This window comes from Procambarus clarkii, chromosome 57 (assembly GCF_040958095.1).
Source record: "Procambarus clarkii isolate CNS0578487 chromosome 57, FALCON_Pclarkii_2.0, whole genome shotgun sequence".
Classification (NCBI taxonomy): Eukaryota; Metazoa; Arthropoda; class Malacostraca; order Decapoda; family Cambaridae; genus Procambarus; species Procambarus clarkii.
This window is the reverse complement of record NC_091206.1, coordinates 11,429,369-11,452,396: the sequence shown is the minus strand read 5'-3', so window position 1 is coordinate 11,452,396 and position 23,028 is coordinate 11,429,369. Positions and strand designations below refer to the sequence as shown.

Sequence of the window (23,028 nt, the reverse complement as noted above, 5' to 3'; positions counted from 1 at the left end):
GTTACAACAGTTTTGGATGAGGTGAAAACAAACATTCAACACAAGACAGAACACGAAACAGTGGGTATAATATTGGGTAAGTTGAAGGGAAGAATGGAAGTAACTGCATAGGGCCTATTGGCCCATATTTATTGATGCTTCTATATTGGTGCGGAGTCTTGAATTGGGTAGAATATAGTTGTGCATTAATTAGCTGTTGATTGCTGGTGTTGACTTCTTAATGTGTAGTGCCTCGCAGATATCAAGCCGTCTGCTATCACTGTATCTATCGATGATTTCCGTGTTTTTTGTTAATTCTTCTCTGGTGATGGTCTGGTTGTGGGAAGAGATTATATGTTCCTTAATGGAGCCCTATTGCTTATGCATCGTTAATTTATGCTTAAAACATGTGGCGCTTTTACTTCAGGCACCAAATGTCTCTGTGGTAATGGGGACAAAATTACATTGTCCCCATTACCACATCTTTATACGTTCAAAACTTGGCTGAGTCGCTGTGGGTGGTAGCACCATCTGCTTATGCAACCCTAAATCAATGGATATGTTATCCAATATTGATATGTTGCACATAAACTGTCTACCATTCTTTCAAGGGTTCACTGCAATCTCATCTGGGCGGCCAACAGGCTCGTCAGTTACAGTGCGTTTGATTATAGGGATCTCTATCTGCTCGACAACCATCTATGGTAAGGCTCCTCTTAATGATGTCATTAACTTCGCAGACATCTTGAGTGCCATCCCCCCCCCCTGTACATCGGCACAGCAGACCATGTTGCCGCACCTGTCAGCTACTGCCTCACCACATATATAAACCCATATTAAGTGTGGATTGGGGCCACAAATCGGAAAGCCCCTGTGATTTGGAAGGCCTGTGGGGTTTCTAATAGAAACTCGCCAATATAGGGAGCTGCATGGATCTGAGGAGAGCAATGTTACAGAGTGTGTGTGTTGATGCTGTGTCTATAGTCAGGCTTTATATATGGAGTTCGTTTGATGGTTGGGGCTGTAATAGAGACCCACTTAGAGGTTGGAGTCGATCCTATATGTTCTAGTGAGAGGGAGGTAGAGCCTAGTAATGTTCTCCTCACTAAATCTGTGAAGGGTACTTGGCCGAGTCCCAAGAAATTTTCACATGAAACTGAATTCAGAATTAAATGGAAATATATATCTGTTCCAGAAGGGGAAGAGAAAGGGGAATGGTTGGGACCAGAAGGGGATGCAGGGGAGATCGGGGAGGTAAGGTGATGGGATGAAGAGGGGAGAGTTGGAAACAGGAAAATAGGTGAGATAGAAAAGAAGAGAGGAAGGATCAAATGGGTGAGATAGGAGGAAAGAGAGGGAGTGGAGAGAGGAACGCTGGAGGAGCAAGAAAGTTGAGAAAAGAATGGAGGTACGTGGGAGAGCAGGATGTGATGAATAGAGTAGAAAAGAAAGGGAATGAGGAGAGGGAGGGCAGTGACCAAATACCCCGGGCACGGCCGGGTACTGTCTTGTCAACATCAATAGGAGGGAATGGCTTTATGTTTGATAGTTTGGTCATTTGTCAGTCGCAGGTTGAAAAAAAGATCCTTGGGGCTATCCTCATCCTACTTTGCAAAGTGAATGGTTAAGGGCACGGGGCGGAAATAGGCTGGTCAGGAGCAGCTCTATTCGTCCTATTAGACAGTGTCTGGGCGAATAGCCGAATAGCTATTCGCCCTACAACTTATCGGTGAAAGGTGACTAGTGACATTCAGAGATGCCTTAACTTTCCTGAAAGAGAAAGAGAGAGAGAGAGAGAGAGAGAGAGAGAGAGAGAGAGAGAGAGAGAGAGAGAGAGAGATTTTTTGTATATATCGAAAAATATACAGAATCCATTTGTGTAGCAGTGGCCCTCCGCCTTGATTCCCAAATTCACACTGAATACAAGTGTAATTGCAACAGGGTGGAAGCAGACCAATATAGACTGCATGGGTTGCATTGCGGAAGCACAAAGGGCTGGCATGCGAGACACAACGAGGTCAATGACATCATTAAGAGGAGCCTCGTCTCAGCTCAGTGCCCAGCGGAGAGAGAACCCCGCATCTTAGGAGACCATAACCCGAATTTCCCCGCGCTTCACCCTGATAGCATCACCATATACTTTTGGAAGGGGGCAGACACTTGGTGTGGGACTACACGTGTGTATCCACCCTGGCTGACACCTATGTATACTTCGGTGCTGATCAAGCAGGTGGGGCGGCCAACCACAGGGAAATAGCAAAATCAGTCAAGTACAGGTGACTGGAAGGTCAACACATCTTTGTTCCCATAGCGTCTGGGACGCATGGCCCCTGGGGCAAGAGTGCATTGAGATTTCTCAAAGGAATTGGGCTCCAAGCTCATTGACATCACGAGCTGCCAGTTTTTTGTTTCAGCGCCTCAGAGTGGCGATACAGAGGGGAAACGCTTGTTGCATCCTCAGTTCCCGTCCTGAAGCGGAGGAGCTTCAAGAGATCCATAACCTTTAAGCACTCTTTGTATCAACCAATGTATATCTTGTAACTTTCAAACATATAATAAAGAAAAAATCGAAGGAAGGAGGTGGTAGGAGTAAAGCACACAGAAACTGTATTGGAGGGGATCTAAACATTCCCTCTGATGCGGTATGTGTAGTTTCCTCCGAGGCTAAGGGTCCCCCTTCTTCCAGCCAGACGTGGTACTACCTTCTCTTTTAAATATAAAATAAATCGTTAATTTCTTTTTTGCCTATTTTGTATTTTTAACCGGAATTAATGGAAAACTTCCGTATATAAATATTTACTTTTGTATTATATATATATAATTCCAGAATCTCCATAAAATAAATAGGATAAACAGATTCTACAGCCTGAGCATGTGGAGCAACGCCTCGATGGAATGGATCTTCTGCAAGACTTCTAACAGTTCCCGTAAGTGAAGATGTGTAATTTTTATCTCAAAGCTTGTATAGAAGTTTAACATCTGTGTGATTAGTGTTAAATATTTCTATTTTATTTATTCAGGTGCACCCAGCCTTCCGGCCTGCAACACTACAGATGCACCCAGCCTTCCGGCCTGCAACACGGAAGCGGTGACAGTGTTGGTGGTGCTCGTGGTGGTGGTGCTGGTGTTGTTGGCAGCGGCCATCGCTTACATACACCACCTCAGGAAGACTCTCACTCAATGTAAGCCAATTTATATAAAAAACAAAAATCAGGTAAATCTTGATTTAGTTCCTTTAGCGAATCTAATACAGCTCCATTCATGGACTAGGATTTTCAAGATCAGGGAAGTGATCAATGAGGCTGTTCATTATCGTAACGAGCAACAAGGCTTAAGCACCACAACTCATCAGTGATCCCCACTACCTTAACTCTGGCATTAACGTAAATAAATTGGCTAACCTTATTAGGAATAAAAAAATTGAGTCATCGGGTTTTAAGATTTAATCACATGATAATTTTAAGATAGAAGAACACTGGGATACTAGAGCATGGGACTGCAATACTAGAGCATGGGACTAGGATACTAGAGCAATGGACTGGGATACTAGAGAATGGGACTAGGATACAGGAGCATTTTACTGGGATACTAGAATATGGAGCTGGGATATTAGAGTTTGGGACTGGAATACTAGAGCAATGGACTGGGATACTAGATTATGGGACTGGGATACTACAGCATTTTACTAGGATACTAGAGCATGGGACTGGGATACTAGAGCAAGGGACTGGAAGAGTAGAGCATTAGGCTGGGATACTAGTGTATGGGACTGGGATACTAGATCATGGGACTGGGATACTAGAGCACTGTACTGGGATTTTAGAGCATGAGACCGGGATTCTAGAGCATCTGACTGGGACACTAGAGCATGGATCTGGGATTCTAGAGCATCTGACTGGGATACTAGAGCATGGATCTGGGATAATAGAGCATGGGACTGGAACACTAGAGCATGGGACTGGGATACTAGAACATGGGACTGAGATACTAGAGCATAGAATTGGCTTATTAGAGCATTGTCTGGGATACTAGAGCATGGATCTGGGATACTAGAGCATGGGACTGGGATACTAGAGCATGGGACTGGGATACTAGATCATGAGACTGAGATACTAAATTATGGGACTGGGATAGTAGAGCATGGGGGACTGGGATTCTAGAGCATGGCCTAGGATACTAGAGCCCGGGACTAGGATACTAGAAATTGGGATTGGGATATTAGAGCATGGATCTTTGATGCTATAACATGGGACTGGGGATACTAGAGTAAGGGACTGGGATACTAAAGCATGAGAAAGGAATACATGAGCTTGGGATAGGAATACTTGAGCATGGGTCATGTATACTAGAACATCTGACTTGGATACTAGAGCACGGGACTAGAATACTAGAACATGGGAATGGGATACTAGAGCATGGGTCTTTGATAATATAGCATGGGGCTGGGATACTAGAAGATGGGACTAGAATACTTGAGCATGGGACTGGGATACTAGAACATCTGACTGGGATACTAAGGCATGGAACTGGGATAATATAGCATGGGACTGGGATTCTAGAGCATGGGACTAGGATACTAGAATTTGGGATTTTGATACTAGAGCATGATCTTTGATATTTGAGCATGGGAGTGGGATACTAAAGTATAGGACTAGGATACTAAAGCATGGGACTGGGATGCTAGAGCATGGGACTGAGTTACTAGATAATTGACTGGGATACTAGAGCATGAGACTGGAATACTAGAGCATGGGACTGGGGAACTAGACCATGGGACTCAGATACTAGAGCATGGGACTGGGTTAGTAGAGTATAGGACTGGAATACTACAGCATGGGTCTGGGATTCTAGAGCATATGAACTAGGACACTAGAGTATAGGATTGGGATACTACAACATGGGGTTGGGATACTAGAGGATGAGACTGGGATACTTGAGAATTTTACTTGGATATTAGCACATTGGCCTGGGACACTAGAGCATGGGCGTGGGATAAAATAGTAAGGGACTGGGAAACTAGTGTGTAGGACTTGGATAATAGAGCATGGACAGGGATACTAGAGCATGGACTGGGATACTAGAGCATGGACGGGCAAACTAGTGCATGGGACTGGGATAATGGAGCATTTTAGTGGGATACTAGAGTTTGGGACTGGATTACTGGAGCATGGGTTTTTGATACTACAGAATGGGACTGGGATAGTAGAGTATAGGACTGGGATACTAAAGCAAAGGACTGGAATACATAAACTTGGGACTGGAATACATGAGCATGGGTCTTTTATACTATAACATCTGACTTGGATAATATTGCATGGGACTGGGATACTAATGCATGGCTTTGGGATACTAGAGCATTGGACTGGGGTACTAGAGCATGGTACTTGAATACTAGAGCATTAGACTGGGATACTAGAGCATGGAACTGAGATACTAGAACATTGAACTGGAATACTAGAGCATAGGACTGGTATACTAGGGCATAGAACTGGGGGATACTAGAGCATCTGACTGGGATACTAGAGTATGGGACTGGGATAATAGAGCATGGAACTGGAATACTAGAGTATGGGACTGGGATAAAAGAGCATTTTACTAGGATACTAGAATGTGGAACTGGGATATTAGAGTTTGGGATTGGAATACTAGAGCAATGGACTCGGATACTAGATTATGGGACTGGGATACTAGAGCATTTTACTAGGATACTAGAGCATGGGACTGGGATACTAGAGCAAGGGACTGGAAGAGGAGAGCAATAGGCTGGGATACAAGTGTATGGGACTGGGATACTAGAGCATGGGGCTGGGATACAAGAGCATGGGACTAGGATACTAGAGCATTGATCTGGGACATTAGAGCTTGGGAGTAGGATACCCGTGCATGGCACTGGGATACTGGAGCATGGGTCTGGGATAATAGAGCATGGGTCTGGGATAGTAGTGCATGGGTCTAGGATAATAGAGCATGGGACTGGGATACTAGAGCAGGGAACTGGGATATTAGAGCAGGGGACTGGGATACTAGAACATGGGACTGAGATACTAGAGCATAGTACTGGCTTATTAGATTATTGTCTGGGATACTAGAGCATGGGACTGGGATACTACAGCATGAGACTGGGATACTAGGTCATGAGACTGAGATACTAAATTATGTGATTGGGATACTAGAGCATGGGGAACTGGGATTCTAGATAATAGCCTGGGATACTAGAGCCCGGGACTAGGATACTAATACTTGGGATTGGGATACTAGAGCATGGGTCTTTGATACTATAGCGTGGGACTGGGGATACTAGAGTAAGGGACTGAAATACTAAAGCATGAGAATGGAATACATGAGCTTGGGACAGGAATAATTGAGCATGGGTCATGTATACTAGAACATCTGACTTGGATACTAGAGCATGACTCTGGGATACTAGAGCATGGATCTGGGATACTAGAGCATGGGACTGGGATGCTAGAGCATGGGACTGAGTTACTAGATAATTGACTGGGATACTAGAGCATGAGTCTGGGATACTAGAGCATGGGACTGGGGAAATAGGCTTTGGGACTCAGATACTGGAACATGGGACTGGGGATACTAGAGTATTGGACTGGAATACTAGAGCATGGGTCTGGGATTCTAGAGCATATGGACTAGGACACTAGAGTATAGGATTGGGATACTACAACATGGGGTTGGGATACTAGAGGATGAGACTGGGATTCTTGAGAATTTGACTTGGATAATAGTACATTGGTCTGGGACACTATCTTGAGGTTATCTTGAGATGATTTCGGGGCTTTTAGTGTCCCCGCGGCCCGGTCCTCGACCAGGCCTCCACCCCCAGGCAGCAGCCCGTGACAGCTGACTAACACCCAGGTACCTAATTTACTGCTAGGTAACAGGGGCATAGGGTGAAAGAAACTCTGCCCATTGTTTCTCGCCGGCGCCTGGGATCGAACCCAGGACCACAGGATCACAAGTCCCGCGTGCTATCCTCTCGGTCGACCGGCACTAGAGCATGGGCGTGGGATAAAATAGTAAGGGACTGGGAAACGAGTGTGTAGGACTGGGATACTAGAGCATGGACAGGGATACTAGAGCATGGACTGGGATACTAGAGCATGGACAGGGATACTAGAGCATGGACTGGGATACTAGAGCATGGACGGGCAAACTAGTGCATGGGACTGAGATACTGGAGCATTTTAGTGGGATACTAGAGTTTGGGAATGGATTACTGGAGCATGAGTTTTTGATACTAGAGAATGAGACTGGGATAGTAGAGTATAGGACTGGGATACTAAAGCAAAGGACTGGAATACATAAACTTGGGACTGGAATACTTAAGCATGGGTCTTTTATACTAGAACATCTGACTTGGATAATATTGCATGGGACTGGGATACTAGTGCATGGCTTTGGGATACTAGAGCATAGGACTGGGGTACTAGAGCATGGTAAGTGAATACTAGAGCTTGGGATGGGAAACTAGAGCATGGGACCGGGATACTAGGGCAGGGGACTGGAATTATATGGCACTGTTCTGGGATACTAGAGCATTAGACTGGGATACTAGAGCATGGAACTGGGATACAAGAACATTGAACTGGAATACTAGAGCATGGGACTGGTATACTAGAGCATGGAACTGGGATACTAGAGCATCTGACTTGGATACTAGAGTATGGGACTGAGATCATATAGCATGGGACTGGAAACTAGAGTATTGTACTGGGATAATAGAGCATGAGACTGGAATACTAGAGCATGGGACTAGGATACAAGAGCAATGGACTGGGACACTAGAATATGGGACTAGGATACTAGAGCATTTTACTAGGATACTAGAGCAAGGGGCTGGAAGAGTAGAGCTGGGATACAAGTGTATGCGACAGGGATACTAGATAATGGAACTGGGATACTTGAGCACTGTACTGGAATTTTAGAGCATGGGATCCGGATTCTAGAGCATCTGACTGGGATACTAGAGCATAGAACTTCTTCCAGCATTCTCTTGGATACTAGAGAATGGAACTGGAATACTAGAGCAAAAGACTGGGATACTAGAGCTTGGGATAATATAACTTGGGAATGGGATAATATAACTTGGGAATGGGATACAAGAGCATGGGACTACGATACTAGGCCTTGGGAGTAGGATACCAGTGCATGGCACTGGGATACTAGAGCATGGGTCTGGGATAATAGAGCATGGATCTGGGATAATAGAGCATGGGACTGGGATAATAGAGCAGGGCACTGTGATACTAGAACATGGGCTGAGATACTAACGCATATTACTGGCTAATTAGATAATTTTCTGGGATACTAGAGCACGGATCTGGGATAGTAGAGCATGGGGCTGGGATACTAAGTTATGGGACTGGGATTCTAGAGCATGGCCTCGGATACTAGAGCCCGGGACTAGGATACTAGAACTTGGGATTGGGATACTAGAGCATGGGTCTTTGATGCTATAGCATGGGACTGGGGATACTAGAGTAAGGGACTGGGATACTAAAGCATGAGAATGGAATACATGAGCTTGGGACAAGATTAGTTGAGCATGGGTTATGTATACTTGAGCATGGGTCATGTATACTAGAACATCTGACTTGGATACTAGAGCATGACTCTGGGATACTAGAACTTGGGATTGGGATACTAGAGCATGGGTCTTTGATAATATAGCATGGGGCTGGGATACTAGAGCATGGGACTGGGATACCAGAGTATGGGACTGGGATACTACTAGAGCATGGATCTGGGATACTAAAGCATCTGACTGGGATACTAGAGTATGGGACTGGGATAATAGAGCATGGGACTGGGATTCTAGAGCATTGGGCCTGGTATACTAAAGCATGGGCCTAGGATACTAGAACTTGGGATTGGGATACTAGATCATGATCTTTGATATTTGAGCATGAGACTGGGATACTAAATTATAGGACTAGGATACTAAAGCATGGGACTAGAATATATATGAGCTTGGGACTGGAATACTTGAGTATGGGTCTGAGTTACAAGAGCAATGACTGAAATACTAGAGAATGACTCTGGGATACTAGAGCATGGATCTGGGACACTAGAGCATGGGACTGTTATAATAAAGCATGGGACTGAGTTACTAGATAATTGACTGGGATACTAGAGCATGGGACTGGGGAAATATACCATGGGACTCAGATACTAGAGCATGGGACTGGGATACTAGAATATAGGACTGGAATACTAGAGCATGGGTCTGGGATTCTAGAGCATATGGACTAGGACACTAGAGTATAGGATTGGGATACTACAACATGGGGTTGGGATACTAGAGGATGAGACTGGGGTACTTGAGAATTTTACTTGGATAATAGTACATTGGTCTGGGACACTAGAGCATGGGCGTGGGATAAAAGAGTAAGGGACTGGGAAACTAGTGTGTAAGACTTGGATACTAGAGCATGGACAGGGATACTAGAGAATGGACTGGGATACTAGAACATTAACTGGCAAACTAGTGCATAGGACTGGGATACTGGAGCATTTTAGTGGGATACTAGAGTTTGGGACTTGATTACTTGAGCATAGTTTTTGATACTGGAGAATGGGACTGGGATAGTAGAGTATAGGGTTGGGATACTAAAGCAAAGGTCTGGAATACATAAACTTGGGACTGGAATACATGAGCATGGGTCTTTTATACTATAACATCTGACTTGGATAATATTGCATGGGACTGGGATACTAGTGCATGGCTTCGGGATACTAGAGCATAGGACTGGGGTACTAGAGCATGGTACTTGAATACTAGAGCATGGGATGGGAAACTAGAGCATGGGACTGGGATACTAGGGCAGGTGACTGGAATACTATGGCACTGTTCTGGGATACTAGAGCATTAGAATGGGATACTAGAGCATGGAACTGGGATACTAGAGTTTGGAACTGGGATACTGGAGCATTTTACTTGGATTCTAGAGTTTGGGACTGGGATACTGGAGCATGGGATGGTATACTAGAGCATGGAACTGGGATATTAGAGCATGGGACTGGAATAAAAGGGCAAAAGACTGGGATACTAGAGCATATGTTTTGGGATGCTAGAGCATGGGACTGGAATACTAGAGCATGAGACTGAAATAATAGAGCTTGAGACTGGAATAATAGAGCTTGGGACAGGGATACTAGAGCATGGGACTTTGATACTAGTGCATGGGACTGGGACACTATAGCATGTGACTGGGATACTAGAGTATGGGACTTGGACACTAGAGCAAGGGGCTGGGATTCTAGAGCTATGGAATGGGATACTAGAGCATGGGGACTTGGGTACTAGAACATATGACTGGACTACTAGAGCATGGAACAGGGAAACCTAGAGCATTTGACTGGGTTACTAAAGCATGGGGCTGGAATACTTGAGTACGGAACTGGGATACTAGAGCTTGGGACTGGGTTACTAGAGCATTGACTGGGATACTAGAACAGAGGTCTGGAATTCTATAGCAAGTGACCGAGATATTAAAGCCTGGGACTGGGATACTAGAGAATAGATCGTGGGTAATAGAGCATGGGACTGAGGGAGCCGGTGGGTGAGCGGGCAGAACACTGTACACGTGATCCTGTGGTCCCAGGTTCGATCGCGGGCGCCGGCGAGATATAATGGGCAGAGTCTCTTTCACCCTGATGCTCCTGTTACCTAGCAATAAATAGGTACCTGGGAGTTAGTCAGCTGTCACGGGATGCTTTCTGGGGGTGGAGGCCTTGTCGAGGACCGGGCCGCGGGGACACTAAGACCTGAAACCATCTCAAGATTGGAATACTAGAGCAGTGGACTGGGATACTAGATCATAGGGATACCTGAGCATGAGACTAAGGTATTAGAGTATGTGACTTGGATACTAGAGCTTGGGACTCTCTTACTAGCGCTTAATACTGGGATACTAGAGCTTGGGACTGGGATATTAGTTCTCGGGACTGGGATACTAGAGCATTTTACTGTGCTACTAGAGCATGGACTGAGATACTAGAGCATGGGCCTGGGGAACTAGTGCTCGGAACTGGGATACTAGAGCATGTGATTGAGATTCTAGAGCATAGGACTGCGATAATAGAGCATGAGACTGGGATACTTTAGCATAGAACTGGGCTACTAGAGCTTGGGACTGGGTTACTAGAGCATGGCCCTGGGATACTAGAACATAGAACGTAAGTAATAGAGCATGGGATTGAGGTACTAGAGCATTGGCCTGGGATACATGATCATACGGACTTAAATACCTGAGAATGGTACTGGAATACTTGAGCATGAGCTTGAGCATGTGCTTGGGACTGGGATACAAGAGCATGGGCCTGGGATAATAGTGTTTGGGACTGGGATTAAAGAGTATGGGACTGGCATACTCGAGCATTGAACTGGGGTACTAGAGTATGGGATTGGGATTCTTAGACATAGGGACTGGGATAATAGAGCATTGGACTGGGATTCTTGAGCATGGGACTAGGATATTAGAGTATGTGACTGGTGTTGGGGTTTCCCTCACTTACTCTAAGTCTTGTCTTAATCTGGGGTGAGCAATAGTTATGCTCAAGGTAACTCACCGTAGCCCTGCGGGTCTTCCCTCGATCCTCACGGCGCCACTGCACGCCAGGAGAGTCTCCCAGTCGATATTAACGGCCTCTTATTAAGAAAGAGTGAGAACACGACTCGTTCACTTGACTGTCGTGTGCCCTCCCCAACAATAGGGCTCTACGATTAACCACAAGGTCGCCAACTGGTGTTTTAGGTGGCCAGTAACACCATCAGTGGACTGGTGTATTCAGTGGTAGCCTTGGCAAGGTCACACTCAAAGATCAGGAATCAGGCAGGTACTTATTGTTATCACTCTATGCTTACAGGTATAGTATAGCCACAAGATCAATGGAGGGGATGATAAAAACACAAAGAGAGTTTTGTATTTTACTTAAAATGTATGAAAGATGTCACAAAGGCCAAACAATAATCAATAAATCAACTGATCCTGACGCGGCCGGTAATTCCCACGAATATCATGCGATCACAAGGAGGCAACATCTCCCCCCCTCATCAAGTGTCAAGAACAGCTGATTGCCTGGCCTATGCGCGGAAGCTCTTTGCTTGTTTTCTAGATTCACGCGCGCTGTTTCTTCAGATTCTCCAATATTACTATGAACTCGCACACACGATATTGGCTACAACAGCACGTATCACTTGGTTACACTGTACTCAGGCTCAAACAGTCTTTTCTACAATCAATGCTACCATGACTCACTGTAATGGTCTTACACTGTTATTCATCCAACAATATATTATGAAATATTAACACTGGAGTTTTCAGTACTTTCTCTCGTGGGCGATAACGCAATAATTCACTGTACTCACAAACGACTTATCACTGCATGAACATAGCATATATAATGTAGACACATCCAATATCAATACATGGAAAATAAATGATTTCTGGGCACACAGCCTAACTTTCAAATACTGGCATAATATTATATATAATTTACCACTATATGTTCATATCAAAATCTATAGAAAGATATACACAACACAGTAAATTTAACACTGGTTCCTGGTGCCTGTACACACCAATAATCAACATGAATATTATAAGTACTCTTGATAGTACTGTCTAGCACACTGGTGCTTTACCGTGACATGGGTGAGACTTGCTCACGACATATAAAATCCTCAGGCTAGATAATATAGCCGAATAATATAGGAACTAGAAACACCTACTTCACCCTATCCTCCGATGAGAGTCGAGATGTAGCTCCTGGTCCTCGTGTCGGGAACGCCCCCACACTACACGTCGTCGTGTCCTACCAGAGCCTCTCGTCGTCCCACCGTTTAGCGCGTCGTCTCCGTGCCTCCTCACTGCAGGTCCGTCCTCCTTCTTGACTTCTTGAAGGTTGGAGTCGGTCTCCTGGCCGTCGTCTTCTCCCAGCAACGGCTGTCGCCTACATCTCAGCTACAGTCGTCCGGTTTCCCAAATAGTCCTCTCTTCCTCAGCTACCCAGTGGCTCTATCAGCCACTACGCTGTCACGAACTGGTGAATTGCCACAGACGTCAACATACGTCACTGCACGGCTTCACTGCTACTGGCACAGTACCTGACTGGAGCACTTGTTGCTCAAATAACCGTCAATTCCCTCTTCTGGTTCAACACATGAACTAGGGAAGACTTCTCAGAGTACTGGCGGACTTCAGGTGATGCGTAAATCCACGGGAGCGGGAAACAACTGTCCAACTGACAGGACCAACCGTCGCACGTCCGACCTCTATGACGTGTCGTGTCTGACTGCTGGCGCCAGCCCGGCTCGCGGGCCGGACCCCCTTCCTTCGTGACGTCACTTTTGCCACGGGAAGTTTTCATTGGCTCTCGGTGCCACATGGCTGTCGGTGACCAATCCGGTGCCACTGACGTCACACGGTTTTGGCGGGAGATCAGGGAGGTAAGCGCCATCTTGGCTCCCTAAAGGGCCTAAACCACAGGCCAAAATATTACTATTTCACGAATTTCTCGGCTCTCCGAGAACACTTCACTCTCTCCCATATATCAAATTGTAGCCTGCAACGTAGAGAACGCTTGGGAAAAGTAGACATGACTCTTACTGCAGGCGTGGGAGAATTATAAGGGGGGGAACTCCGTCACACTGGGATACTAGAGCATGGGGCAGGGATACTAGAATTATGGGCTGGATACTAGAGCTTGGGAATGGGATACTAGAGCTTGGATACTAGAGCATGGGACTTGGATACTAGAGCATCTGAATTGGATAATAGAGCATGTGACTGGGATACTAGAGCATGGACTGGGATACTAGAGCATGAACTGGGATACTAGAGCACGAACTGGGATACTAGAGAATGGGACTGGGATAATAGAGCATGGCACTGGGATACTTGTGCATTGTTCTTGGATACTAAAGCATGGGACTGGGATAATAGAACTTCGGACTAGGATACTAGAAAAAAAGGACTGGAGTACTAGAGCATGTGACAGATTCTAGAGAATAGGACTGGGATAATGAAGAATGGGACTGGGATACCACAGCACGGGACTTGGATACTTCAGTTTGGGACTCTGTTACTAGGGCTTAGTACTGGGATACTAGAGCTTGGGACTGTGATATTAGTGCACGGGACCGGGATACTAGAGCATTTTACTGGGAAGTTAGAACATGGGACTGTGATACTAGAGCATGGACCTGGGATACTAGTGTTTGGGACTGAGATACTAGAGTATGGGACTGAGAAACTAAAGCATTCGACTGGGATACTTGAGCATTGTTCAGGGATACTAGAACACGGTACTGGAATAATAGAGCAAAGGACTGGGATACTAGAGAATATGTTTTGGGATGCTAGAGCATGGGACTAGAATACTAGAGCACTAGAGCACGAGTCTGTAATACTAGAGCTTGAGACTTGGATAATAAAGCATTGGGTGAGGTACTAGACCTTGGGACTGTTATACTGAAGCATGGGACTGGGATACAAGAGCATGGGCCTCGGATACTAGTGTTTGGGACTGGGATACTAGAACATTCTACTGGAATACTAGAGTATAGGTACTGGGATAATAGAGCATTGGACTGGGATGCTTGAGCATTGTTCAGGGATTTTAGAGCATAGTACTGGAATAATAGAGCAAAAGACTGGGATACTAGAGCATATGTTCTGGGATGCTAGAACATGGGACTAGAATAGTAAAGCATGAGACTGTAATACTAGAACTTGAGACTGGGATACTAGAGCATCAAAGACTGGGATACTTGACAATTAGACGGGGATACTTTAACATGGGACTATGATACTAGAGTAAGGGACTTTAATACTAGGGCATGGGGACTGGGATACTGGAGTTAGGGACCTTTTTACTAGGGTTTAGTACTGGGATACTAGAGCATGAGACTTGGATATAGGAACATGGGACTGGGACACTAAGGGTTTGGGACTGGAATACTAGAGTATGGAAGAGTAGTAGAGCATGGGACTGGAATACTAGAGCATTAGACTGGGATACTAGTGAATGGGACAGGGTCACTAGAGCATGGGTCTGGGATACTAGAGCATGACACTTGGATACTAGAGTAGGGGGCTGGGATGCTTGAACATGGAACTGGGATACTAGAGCTAGGGACTGTGATAATAGAGCTTGAGGTGGGATACTAGAGCATGGGACTAGGATACTAGAGCATGGGCCTGGGATACTAGAGCATGGGCCTGGGATACTAGAGCATGGGCCTGGGATACTAGAGCATGGGACTGGGATACTAGAGCATGGGACTGGGTGTTACGGCCACAATGGGTCGCAACCGGGTTCTTTTCTGGTGGTACTAAAGTTCTGGTATCCGGCCCCAAGTTAGTAGTTGTCTTCAAGGAGTGAGCTCGGTAATGCAAGTAAAACATACTGGGGAGGTGCATTGAATACTTCACTTCATTAATTATCAATATATTCATATACAATCACTTTCCCATCACCTCATATAATCCTAGAAGAAGTATTACTACACTTAATATGTACACAAGTGTACATATTAGTACACTCTTAGGACACTACGCGCTATTCGATGCTCAATCGATGCAGTCTTGTCAGCTACCGTGTTTCCTCAACACACAGTACCGTCCTCAACCAGTACTGGGAAACACCAACGAGTCTACCCTAGCCATGGGCCAGCCAAAACACAGTCTTACTAGGTGCTCTTCGTGCACACCCACAATCGCTCTCCAGCCTGGAGCTGGCAGAGAATATCAGCCTCGCGCTGCTGGGCCTCTTCGTGAACAAATACCAGGGGAAGCGAACACCCTGGGCAGGCGCTTCTTGCAACTCGCTGGTTACACTCCTCCGTAGCACCTTAACTGTCAGTCGTCTCTTCCGTTAGCCAGTCCCGGGTACGCCGAATTCCGTCACTGCCACTTCACAGGCAGACAGTAGAACATTTCACAGTTCTTCTCCGGCGGCGGCTCACTGCTTCCGTAAAGCAGAATGGAGTAGAGAGACATCGGCTGCCCTGGGTAGACTGACTGTCCTCTTACCACAGCAGCCCTACGTCGACTCTGTAGACACAGACACGTCATCAGTACACTAGTCAGTACATGGGACACTACTAAACATCACTTACCGACTGGAGTCGGTTCTCACTACGTGTAGAGAGCCATGGGGAAGGCTCAGCGCAAGAGGGAATGGAAGCAGCTTTCGGACGAGGAAGGACGGTGGACCGATGTGCAGCAGGCCCCAAAGAAAACTGCTATCGAGGCTTTACCACTTGCTTCTACCAGCAAGTCAGCGGACGTAATGGACCTAGAGAGGACAGCGTCAGTCACACACCAGCCAGTGTCAGTCAATGCTTCTCTGTCCGCAACGCTGCCGCGGGACGGCAGTATGAGTCAGGAGAGGACACCACCGGTTTCACGCCAGCCAATGTCGGCCATTGTTCCTCTCTCCACAGCCCAGCCGCAGGACAGCAGTATGGGACAGGGGAGGACACCACCAGTCTCACACCAGACATCGCCAGCCTCTGCACTTCTTCCGAAATTCAAGATCATGCAGACCGACCACTTTCCTACAGCATATGGAGTAGTAACGGCGATGGAAAAAGAACAACCAGAGCTCAAACTTTCCATTACAGTCAACCTGAAGGGAGAAATAATACTGACACCTCAAGACCAACAGACTGCACATTACTTAGAGAAGGTAAGAGTCCTGCAGGGGAAACCTGTGTGCTTGGTAAAGCTGGACCCTTCAGAACGACGCACACGAGTCGTGCTTTTGGGATACCCAATCGACTTTCCCCTGGATCCAGTGCTAGAACACAAGCAAGTCCTGAGTGCGGAACGTTGCCACACAAAAGTAGACAAGGCAGCGACGCGTCAGGTTCTGGTGACCGTCATGGGACATGTGCCGGAAACTTTCGGTCTTGGAAATTGGGGGACATACCGACAGAGGCCATACGTCCCGGAACCCCTACGCTGCTTCAGGTGTCAGAAATACGGCCACCATCAGTCACGCTGCACAGGACAGGAGAGGTGCGGAGTGTGCAGCCTGAGACCTCCCACCAAAGACTGTATTGCCAAGCACAAGGCAAACCAGACCACAATAGCCAAATGTCCAAATTGTGGAGGCAAACATCATGCCTGGAGCGCAACCTGCTCTGCACGGAAACAAAAAGTGCAGACAGCTCAGGCCAGGGTCAACACACTGACCAGCGGTACATCCACCAACACCAACGTCTGGAACACTCGTGCACAGCCACAACAGCCACCCGCTCTCACAGAGCAAAATTTCCCGAATCTGTCAATTCCGAATCAGATATTACACGAAAGTGTTGCGGAAGTCCAGCAAGTGCAAATGAGCAGAAAACGCTTACTTTCGGAATCTACTCCCCACCTATACAGTTTTACCGAGGTCCAGCTGCAAACCATCGTGAAGATCATGGCAGAGACCATTATCAATTGCCTACAGATGACGCAGAACGCCTCACAACAACAGACTCAAGACATCACTTGTGTGATAATGGACAAGATCGTGCAGCAGACCACAGTTACACGAGAAATAGACAGTCTCCGACAGGATGGAGCACAAGAGGACAAACAACGCAACTTGGACATACTGACTACCAACAACAGTCGGCTAGTCAAGACTCCGGGACATCAACATTCACAAACGCAACTGCAAGAAGCAGTGACCACCCACGATCAACAGAATCTTCCAACACAGGTGACAGACAACAACTGCCAATGCAGTCTGATCTGCAGCAACGCCAACAAAGACGTATTGAACAGCAGAGATGCGCAGGTTCCGCCAACACAAGAAACGGCCGCGAGCAATCAATGCAGTCCGACTTGCAGCAATACCATCAACAAAGTGATGGACCACAGTTCTGCACAGATTCCAACAATGCCGGGGTTGACCACGGACAATCAATGCAGTCCGACCTGCAGCACTTCCAACAACATAGCGATGGACCACAGTTATGCACAGATTCCAACAACGTCGGGGATGACCACGAACTATCAATGCAGTCCGATTTGCAGCGACACGACTTGCGAGGCGGAGAATATAGAGGTCGATTCCGAGGAGGCGTTCTAGTAGAACAAGCAACACCACCCGAACCCGTCGTCTGGCCATTACGAATTCTGCAGTGGAACATACAAGGTCTTGGAAATAAAAAACACACACTTCAGGAGGCTGCAATCAGCACGAAAGCAGATATCATCGTTTTGGAAGAAACTCTTTTCCCAGCCACGAAATCCTTCAGATTAGCTGGATATCAGCACTATGTTCTCCCGTATGAGCAGGGGAGACTAAGAGGATTAATGACCCTAGTCAGAAACACCATACCCAGCAAGAAAATAGACTCGGTTTCATGTGGGGATGGAGTAGAGGTATTAGCAGTTACAGTGAATATGGCTAATTTTGAGCTCCTCATATACAACGTCTACAAGCCCCCTAGACGTAAACTAGAAGCAGAGGCAGTGCTTGCCTTAGCCACGCAGGAAAATTTAATTATTGCTGGAGATTTTAATGCTCATCATCCAGAGTTAGGTGCAACTGGGCCAGCCAATGCAGATGGGCGCCATTTAGCTGCAGCTCTGCGAGAAGTACCTGAAATTACACTTCTCAACACTGGGGAACCCACTCACATTCTAGGAGGTTCCCTTGATCTTACATTTATCTCCACAACACTCCAGCAACAGGCGAAGTGGGAAGTAGACCCGGTGATCACCAGTGACCACTATGCTACTGTCACGACACTCAACCTGGCACGACCTCCTACACCTCCTGCGCTGCCTCGGTGGAATTTAGGAAAGGCCAATTGGAATGTATACCAGGAAGAACTTGAAAAATGGTATGCAACGTACACGCCACCTGAGGATTTGAACATACACGAGACCAATCTGCAGGAAGCCGTTGCAGCTGCTGCGAACAAAGCTATTCCAATCATTATCACAGGTAACACGAAACGAAAGAACTATTGGTTCTATAGTAATGACGTTAAAGAACAGAACCACAGAGTCAATATCTTCAGAAAACATCTAAAGAGAAACCCCACACCAGAAGGAAGAACTCTGCTACGAGCGGTGATATCTGAAGCAAGGCGAGTTTCTCGAGAAGTAAAGGAGGCAAGATGGTTTGAGTGGTGTCAAACTCTAAATGAACATAGTAGTCTTGGTAAGATATGGGGTCAGATTAAAACTATATCAGGTCGACCAGCCCGGCCACAGGCATGTATTCAACCATTGCAGGAGGCTGAGAGACTTGCTCTCCAATTTGCAGAAAGAACAGCTTCATATCAGCTTCCTGCAATGGTCCGAAGGCAGCAAGAACACTTAAAACAAGAGAGGATGACAGTCATTCATGAGGGCTTAGCTATAATTGACGAATGTGACTGTCCCTTCACCGAACAGGAACTAAGCAGAGCCAAAAAGGGTGGTAAGGACACTGCACCAGGTGCTGATAACATTACATACTCAATGATCGCACATGCAGGTCCTGCTGGAGACCGAGGGATGTTGGACGTCATCAATGCGTCTTGGCAGCAAGGCAAACTACCGCCCTCTTGGAAGAAAGCAGACATCATACCGATTCCTAAGCCGAATGAACCTGGCAATTACAGACCCATTTCCTTAACATCATGCGTTAGTAAAACTGCAGAACGGATGGTCTTAAATAGGCTACTGTGGAAGACTGGAGACCTTCATAAACACATATTTGGCTTCACTAGAGGTGTAGGTACTGCCAACTGCATAGCAACATTACTAGGAACAGTTAACTCGGGTCCAGCTATAGTGGTCTTCCTTGATCTGGAAAAAGCATTTGAACTTGCAAGCCCGCCAGCAATACTACACACCTTAGTTAAAAAAGGTGTGAGGGGGAAAATGCTAGCATGGATTCAAGATTACCTAAGTCACAGGTATGCCAGAGTAAAGTTGCAAGGACAAGTGTCGGACTACCACTTGCACGAGAATGGGACTCCACAAGGAGGAGTCCTCAGTCCTAGTCTTTTTAACATCCTTATGGGAAAACCTTGTTACCATGTCCTTTACAGAAGGGGTTACATTGCTAAGCTATGCTGATGATCTAGCATTAGTCGTTACGGGTCCTTCACTTCTAAATAAAGCTCAAGGTGCTTTAGATCAAGTGACATCTGAATGCAGTGTTTTAGGGCTAAAAATATCTGCACAGAAGTCTAAGGCGATGAGACTAGGTGGCAAGGCTCCAGACAGGCACCTACGCATTCAGGACATTAACCTTCAGTGGGTTCCACAATATCGATATCTCGGAGTGTGGATTGATTTTAAGATGACATTCAATAAGCAAATTCAATATCTAAAGGAGAAAGCAAAGTCACGAATAAATATAATGAGAGCAATCACAGGGCCCCGTCTAGGAGCGGGACACAGAGTGTTGAGAATGTTTTACATACACGCCGTTCGTTCCCTGGTTGATTATGCAGCACCTGCCTTACTCACTCTTTCTCCTGGTCAGTGGGCAAACGTTGAGGTTCTTCAAAATGATGCATTGCGAGTCATAACAGGTGCTCCCAGATGGACTAAAATCCTGAACCTAAGACTAGAGACAAAGCTAACGTCGATTGAAATAAGGGTAAAGGGGATTGCTGCGTGCATGCTGACCAAGATATTGACTAGACCTAGAATCAGTTCACTTAAAGATTTGATCACTGGAGCACTAACTCTGGACAGAAGAGCCTCCAATAGCAACAGGTGGACCCATTGTGCGATAAACGCCATCGATACGTTCGATGTGGCAAACACAGTCACTGAGAGGGGTGTCGACGACATACATGCAGACTTTGTTATACAAGCCCCTTGGGAATCTCTGCCAGCAGACTTTCAGATTATGGCTCTTGATGGAAAGAAGAACCAGACACATCCTCATCTGCTACGTCACATTGCACAGATGCATATAGAAGCAAACATGGCATCCGACAGCTTCACTTACTTCACGGATGGGTCAGTAGACCAGCAGGGACAGGAAACCGGAGCTGCAGTTAAAGCAGGAAACTCTGTATATAGTTGGAGGCTCTCAAATGGGTGTTCGACTTTACAGACTGAGATGCTAGCCATTCAAAAGGCTTTGGAACATGCTCTTGCTGAACACCGCCAACATGTTATCGTCCATACAGATTCGAGAACCGCCATTGAAACCTTGCAACAGGAACACATATGTGATAACATCCATCTGATCACCAATGTCTTATCATTCATGCACACACTCCACCGACAAGGCCGACGGGTGCTTATCAACTGGGTGCCAAGTCATGTGGGACTATTAGGTAATGACATTGCAGACGAAGCTGCAAAACTTGCTACTAAGAGGAGGAATGTAGACATTTACATACCACAGAGTCTCTCCCAGATGAAGAAAGTGATTCGAAACAGAGCAATGCGAAGGCTGTACAGTGACCACAACACAGCAGTTGCAACATCAGGATCTGCGGGTTGGTACAAGAATTCCACCAACTACGAACCACTTAGTTTGATGAACGGGGGCAGTAGAACAACAGAAGTGCACTTACATCGCATCAGGCTTGGATACCCATGTGCATGGGAAATAGGCTTACGGGTTCCGGAAGGTGAGAGGAAATGTCAACACTGTGGAGAAATGCCCGACAGACCACTGGAACATTATCTAACACAGTGCACAGTTACAAACCCGTTAAGATTTCACCTTCGATTCGACAGAGCTGAGGAAGTTGTTAAACACATATGGCAAAATCTTACTGAAGCGACCATACGGGTCATACATACTCATCCTCCGCCCAGGTAAAACAGAAACGAGCATCACTTAGTGGGCCAGCCAGAGGCTTAGGGCCCGCGCAGGATTATCCCTGCTAAAAAGAAAAAAAAAAAAAAAAAAAAAACTTACCGACTCTGACATAGACATACAACTCCTCCTAAAATAGGGTTGATTTTCTGATTTTCTAAGCACCACCTCACCAGAGGTCAGCACCAGCTACCTCTCGAGCTGACTAGGACAGGAATCTAGCGCCTCTGGCAGGTATAATCCTGTCACCACTAGATGGCGTCGTCCATGTTGTGGGGGGTTCGGGAGCGGCCTCACAGATGTCATTGACGTCGCTGCTCCGGGCTCCGACGAGGGAATCGGGTTCATAACACTGGGCTACTAGTGTAGGGGACTGGGATACTAGAGTATTGGACTGGGATACTATTGCATGGGACTGGGATACTAGAGCATGGGTCTGGGATACTAGAGCTTGGGTCTGGGATACTAGAGCATGGGTCAGTAATAATAGAACATGTGACTGGGTTACTAAAGCATGAGACTGGGATACTTGAGAACGAGACTGGGATTCTTAAGTTTGGTACTATGATACAAGGGCATAGTACTGGGATACTAGATCTTGGGACATGGATATTAGAGCTTGGGACTAGGATACTTGAGAATGGGACTGGGATGCTAGATTATGGTACTGGGATACTAGAGGATAGTACTGGGATACTAGAGCATGGGACTGAGATACCAGAGCATGGGTCATGGATTCTAGAGCATAGGGACTGGGATACTAGAGTATGGGTCTCTGATACTAGTGCATAATACTGGGATACTAGGGCTTGGAACTGGGATACTTGAGCACTGGACTGGGATGCTAGATTATGGGACTGGGATACTAGAGAATAGTACTGGGATACTAGAGCATGGGACTGGTATTCTAGAGTATGGGACTGGGATATTAGAGGATATTACAGGGATACTAAAGCATGGGACTGGGATACTAGAGTATGGGGTGGGGATACTAGAGCATTGGACTGGGATATTAGAGCTTGGGACTTGGATACTTGAACATGGGACTGGGATACTAGAGTATCTGAATGGGATACTAGAGCTGGGGACTGGGATACTAGAGCATTGGTCTGGGATACTAGAGCTGGGGCCTGGGATACTAGAGCATTGGATTGGAATACTAGAGCAAGGGCCTGGGATACTAGAGCATTGGACGGGAATACTAGAGCTGGGGCCTGGGATACTAGAGCATTGGACTGGAAT

General features: G+C 46.3%; 1 protein-coding gene across 4 annotated transcripts in view; it reads left to right on the top strand.

The window, feature by feature from the left end:
- The window catches only part of LOC123745080 (uncharacterized), a 34,015-nt gene that overhangs the window by 4,654 nt on the left and 6,333 nt on the right, over window positions 1-23,028 (top strand). For all 4 annotated transcript variants that reach the window (XM_045725388.2, XM_045725390.2, XM_045725389.2 and 1 more), the window contains exons 3-4: window positions 2,807-2,906; window positions 3,000-3,161. In XM_045725388.2, coding sequence (XP_045581344.1) covers window positions 2,807-2,906; window positions 3,000-3,161 — 262 coding nt within the window. The remainder of the gene's footprint in view (window positions 1-2,806; window positions 2,907-2,999; window positions 3,162-23,028) is intronic.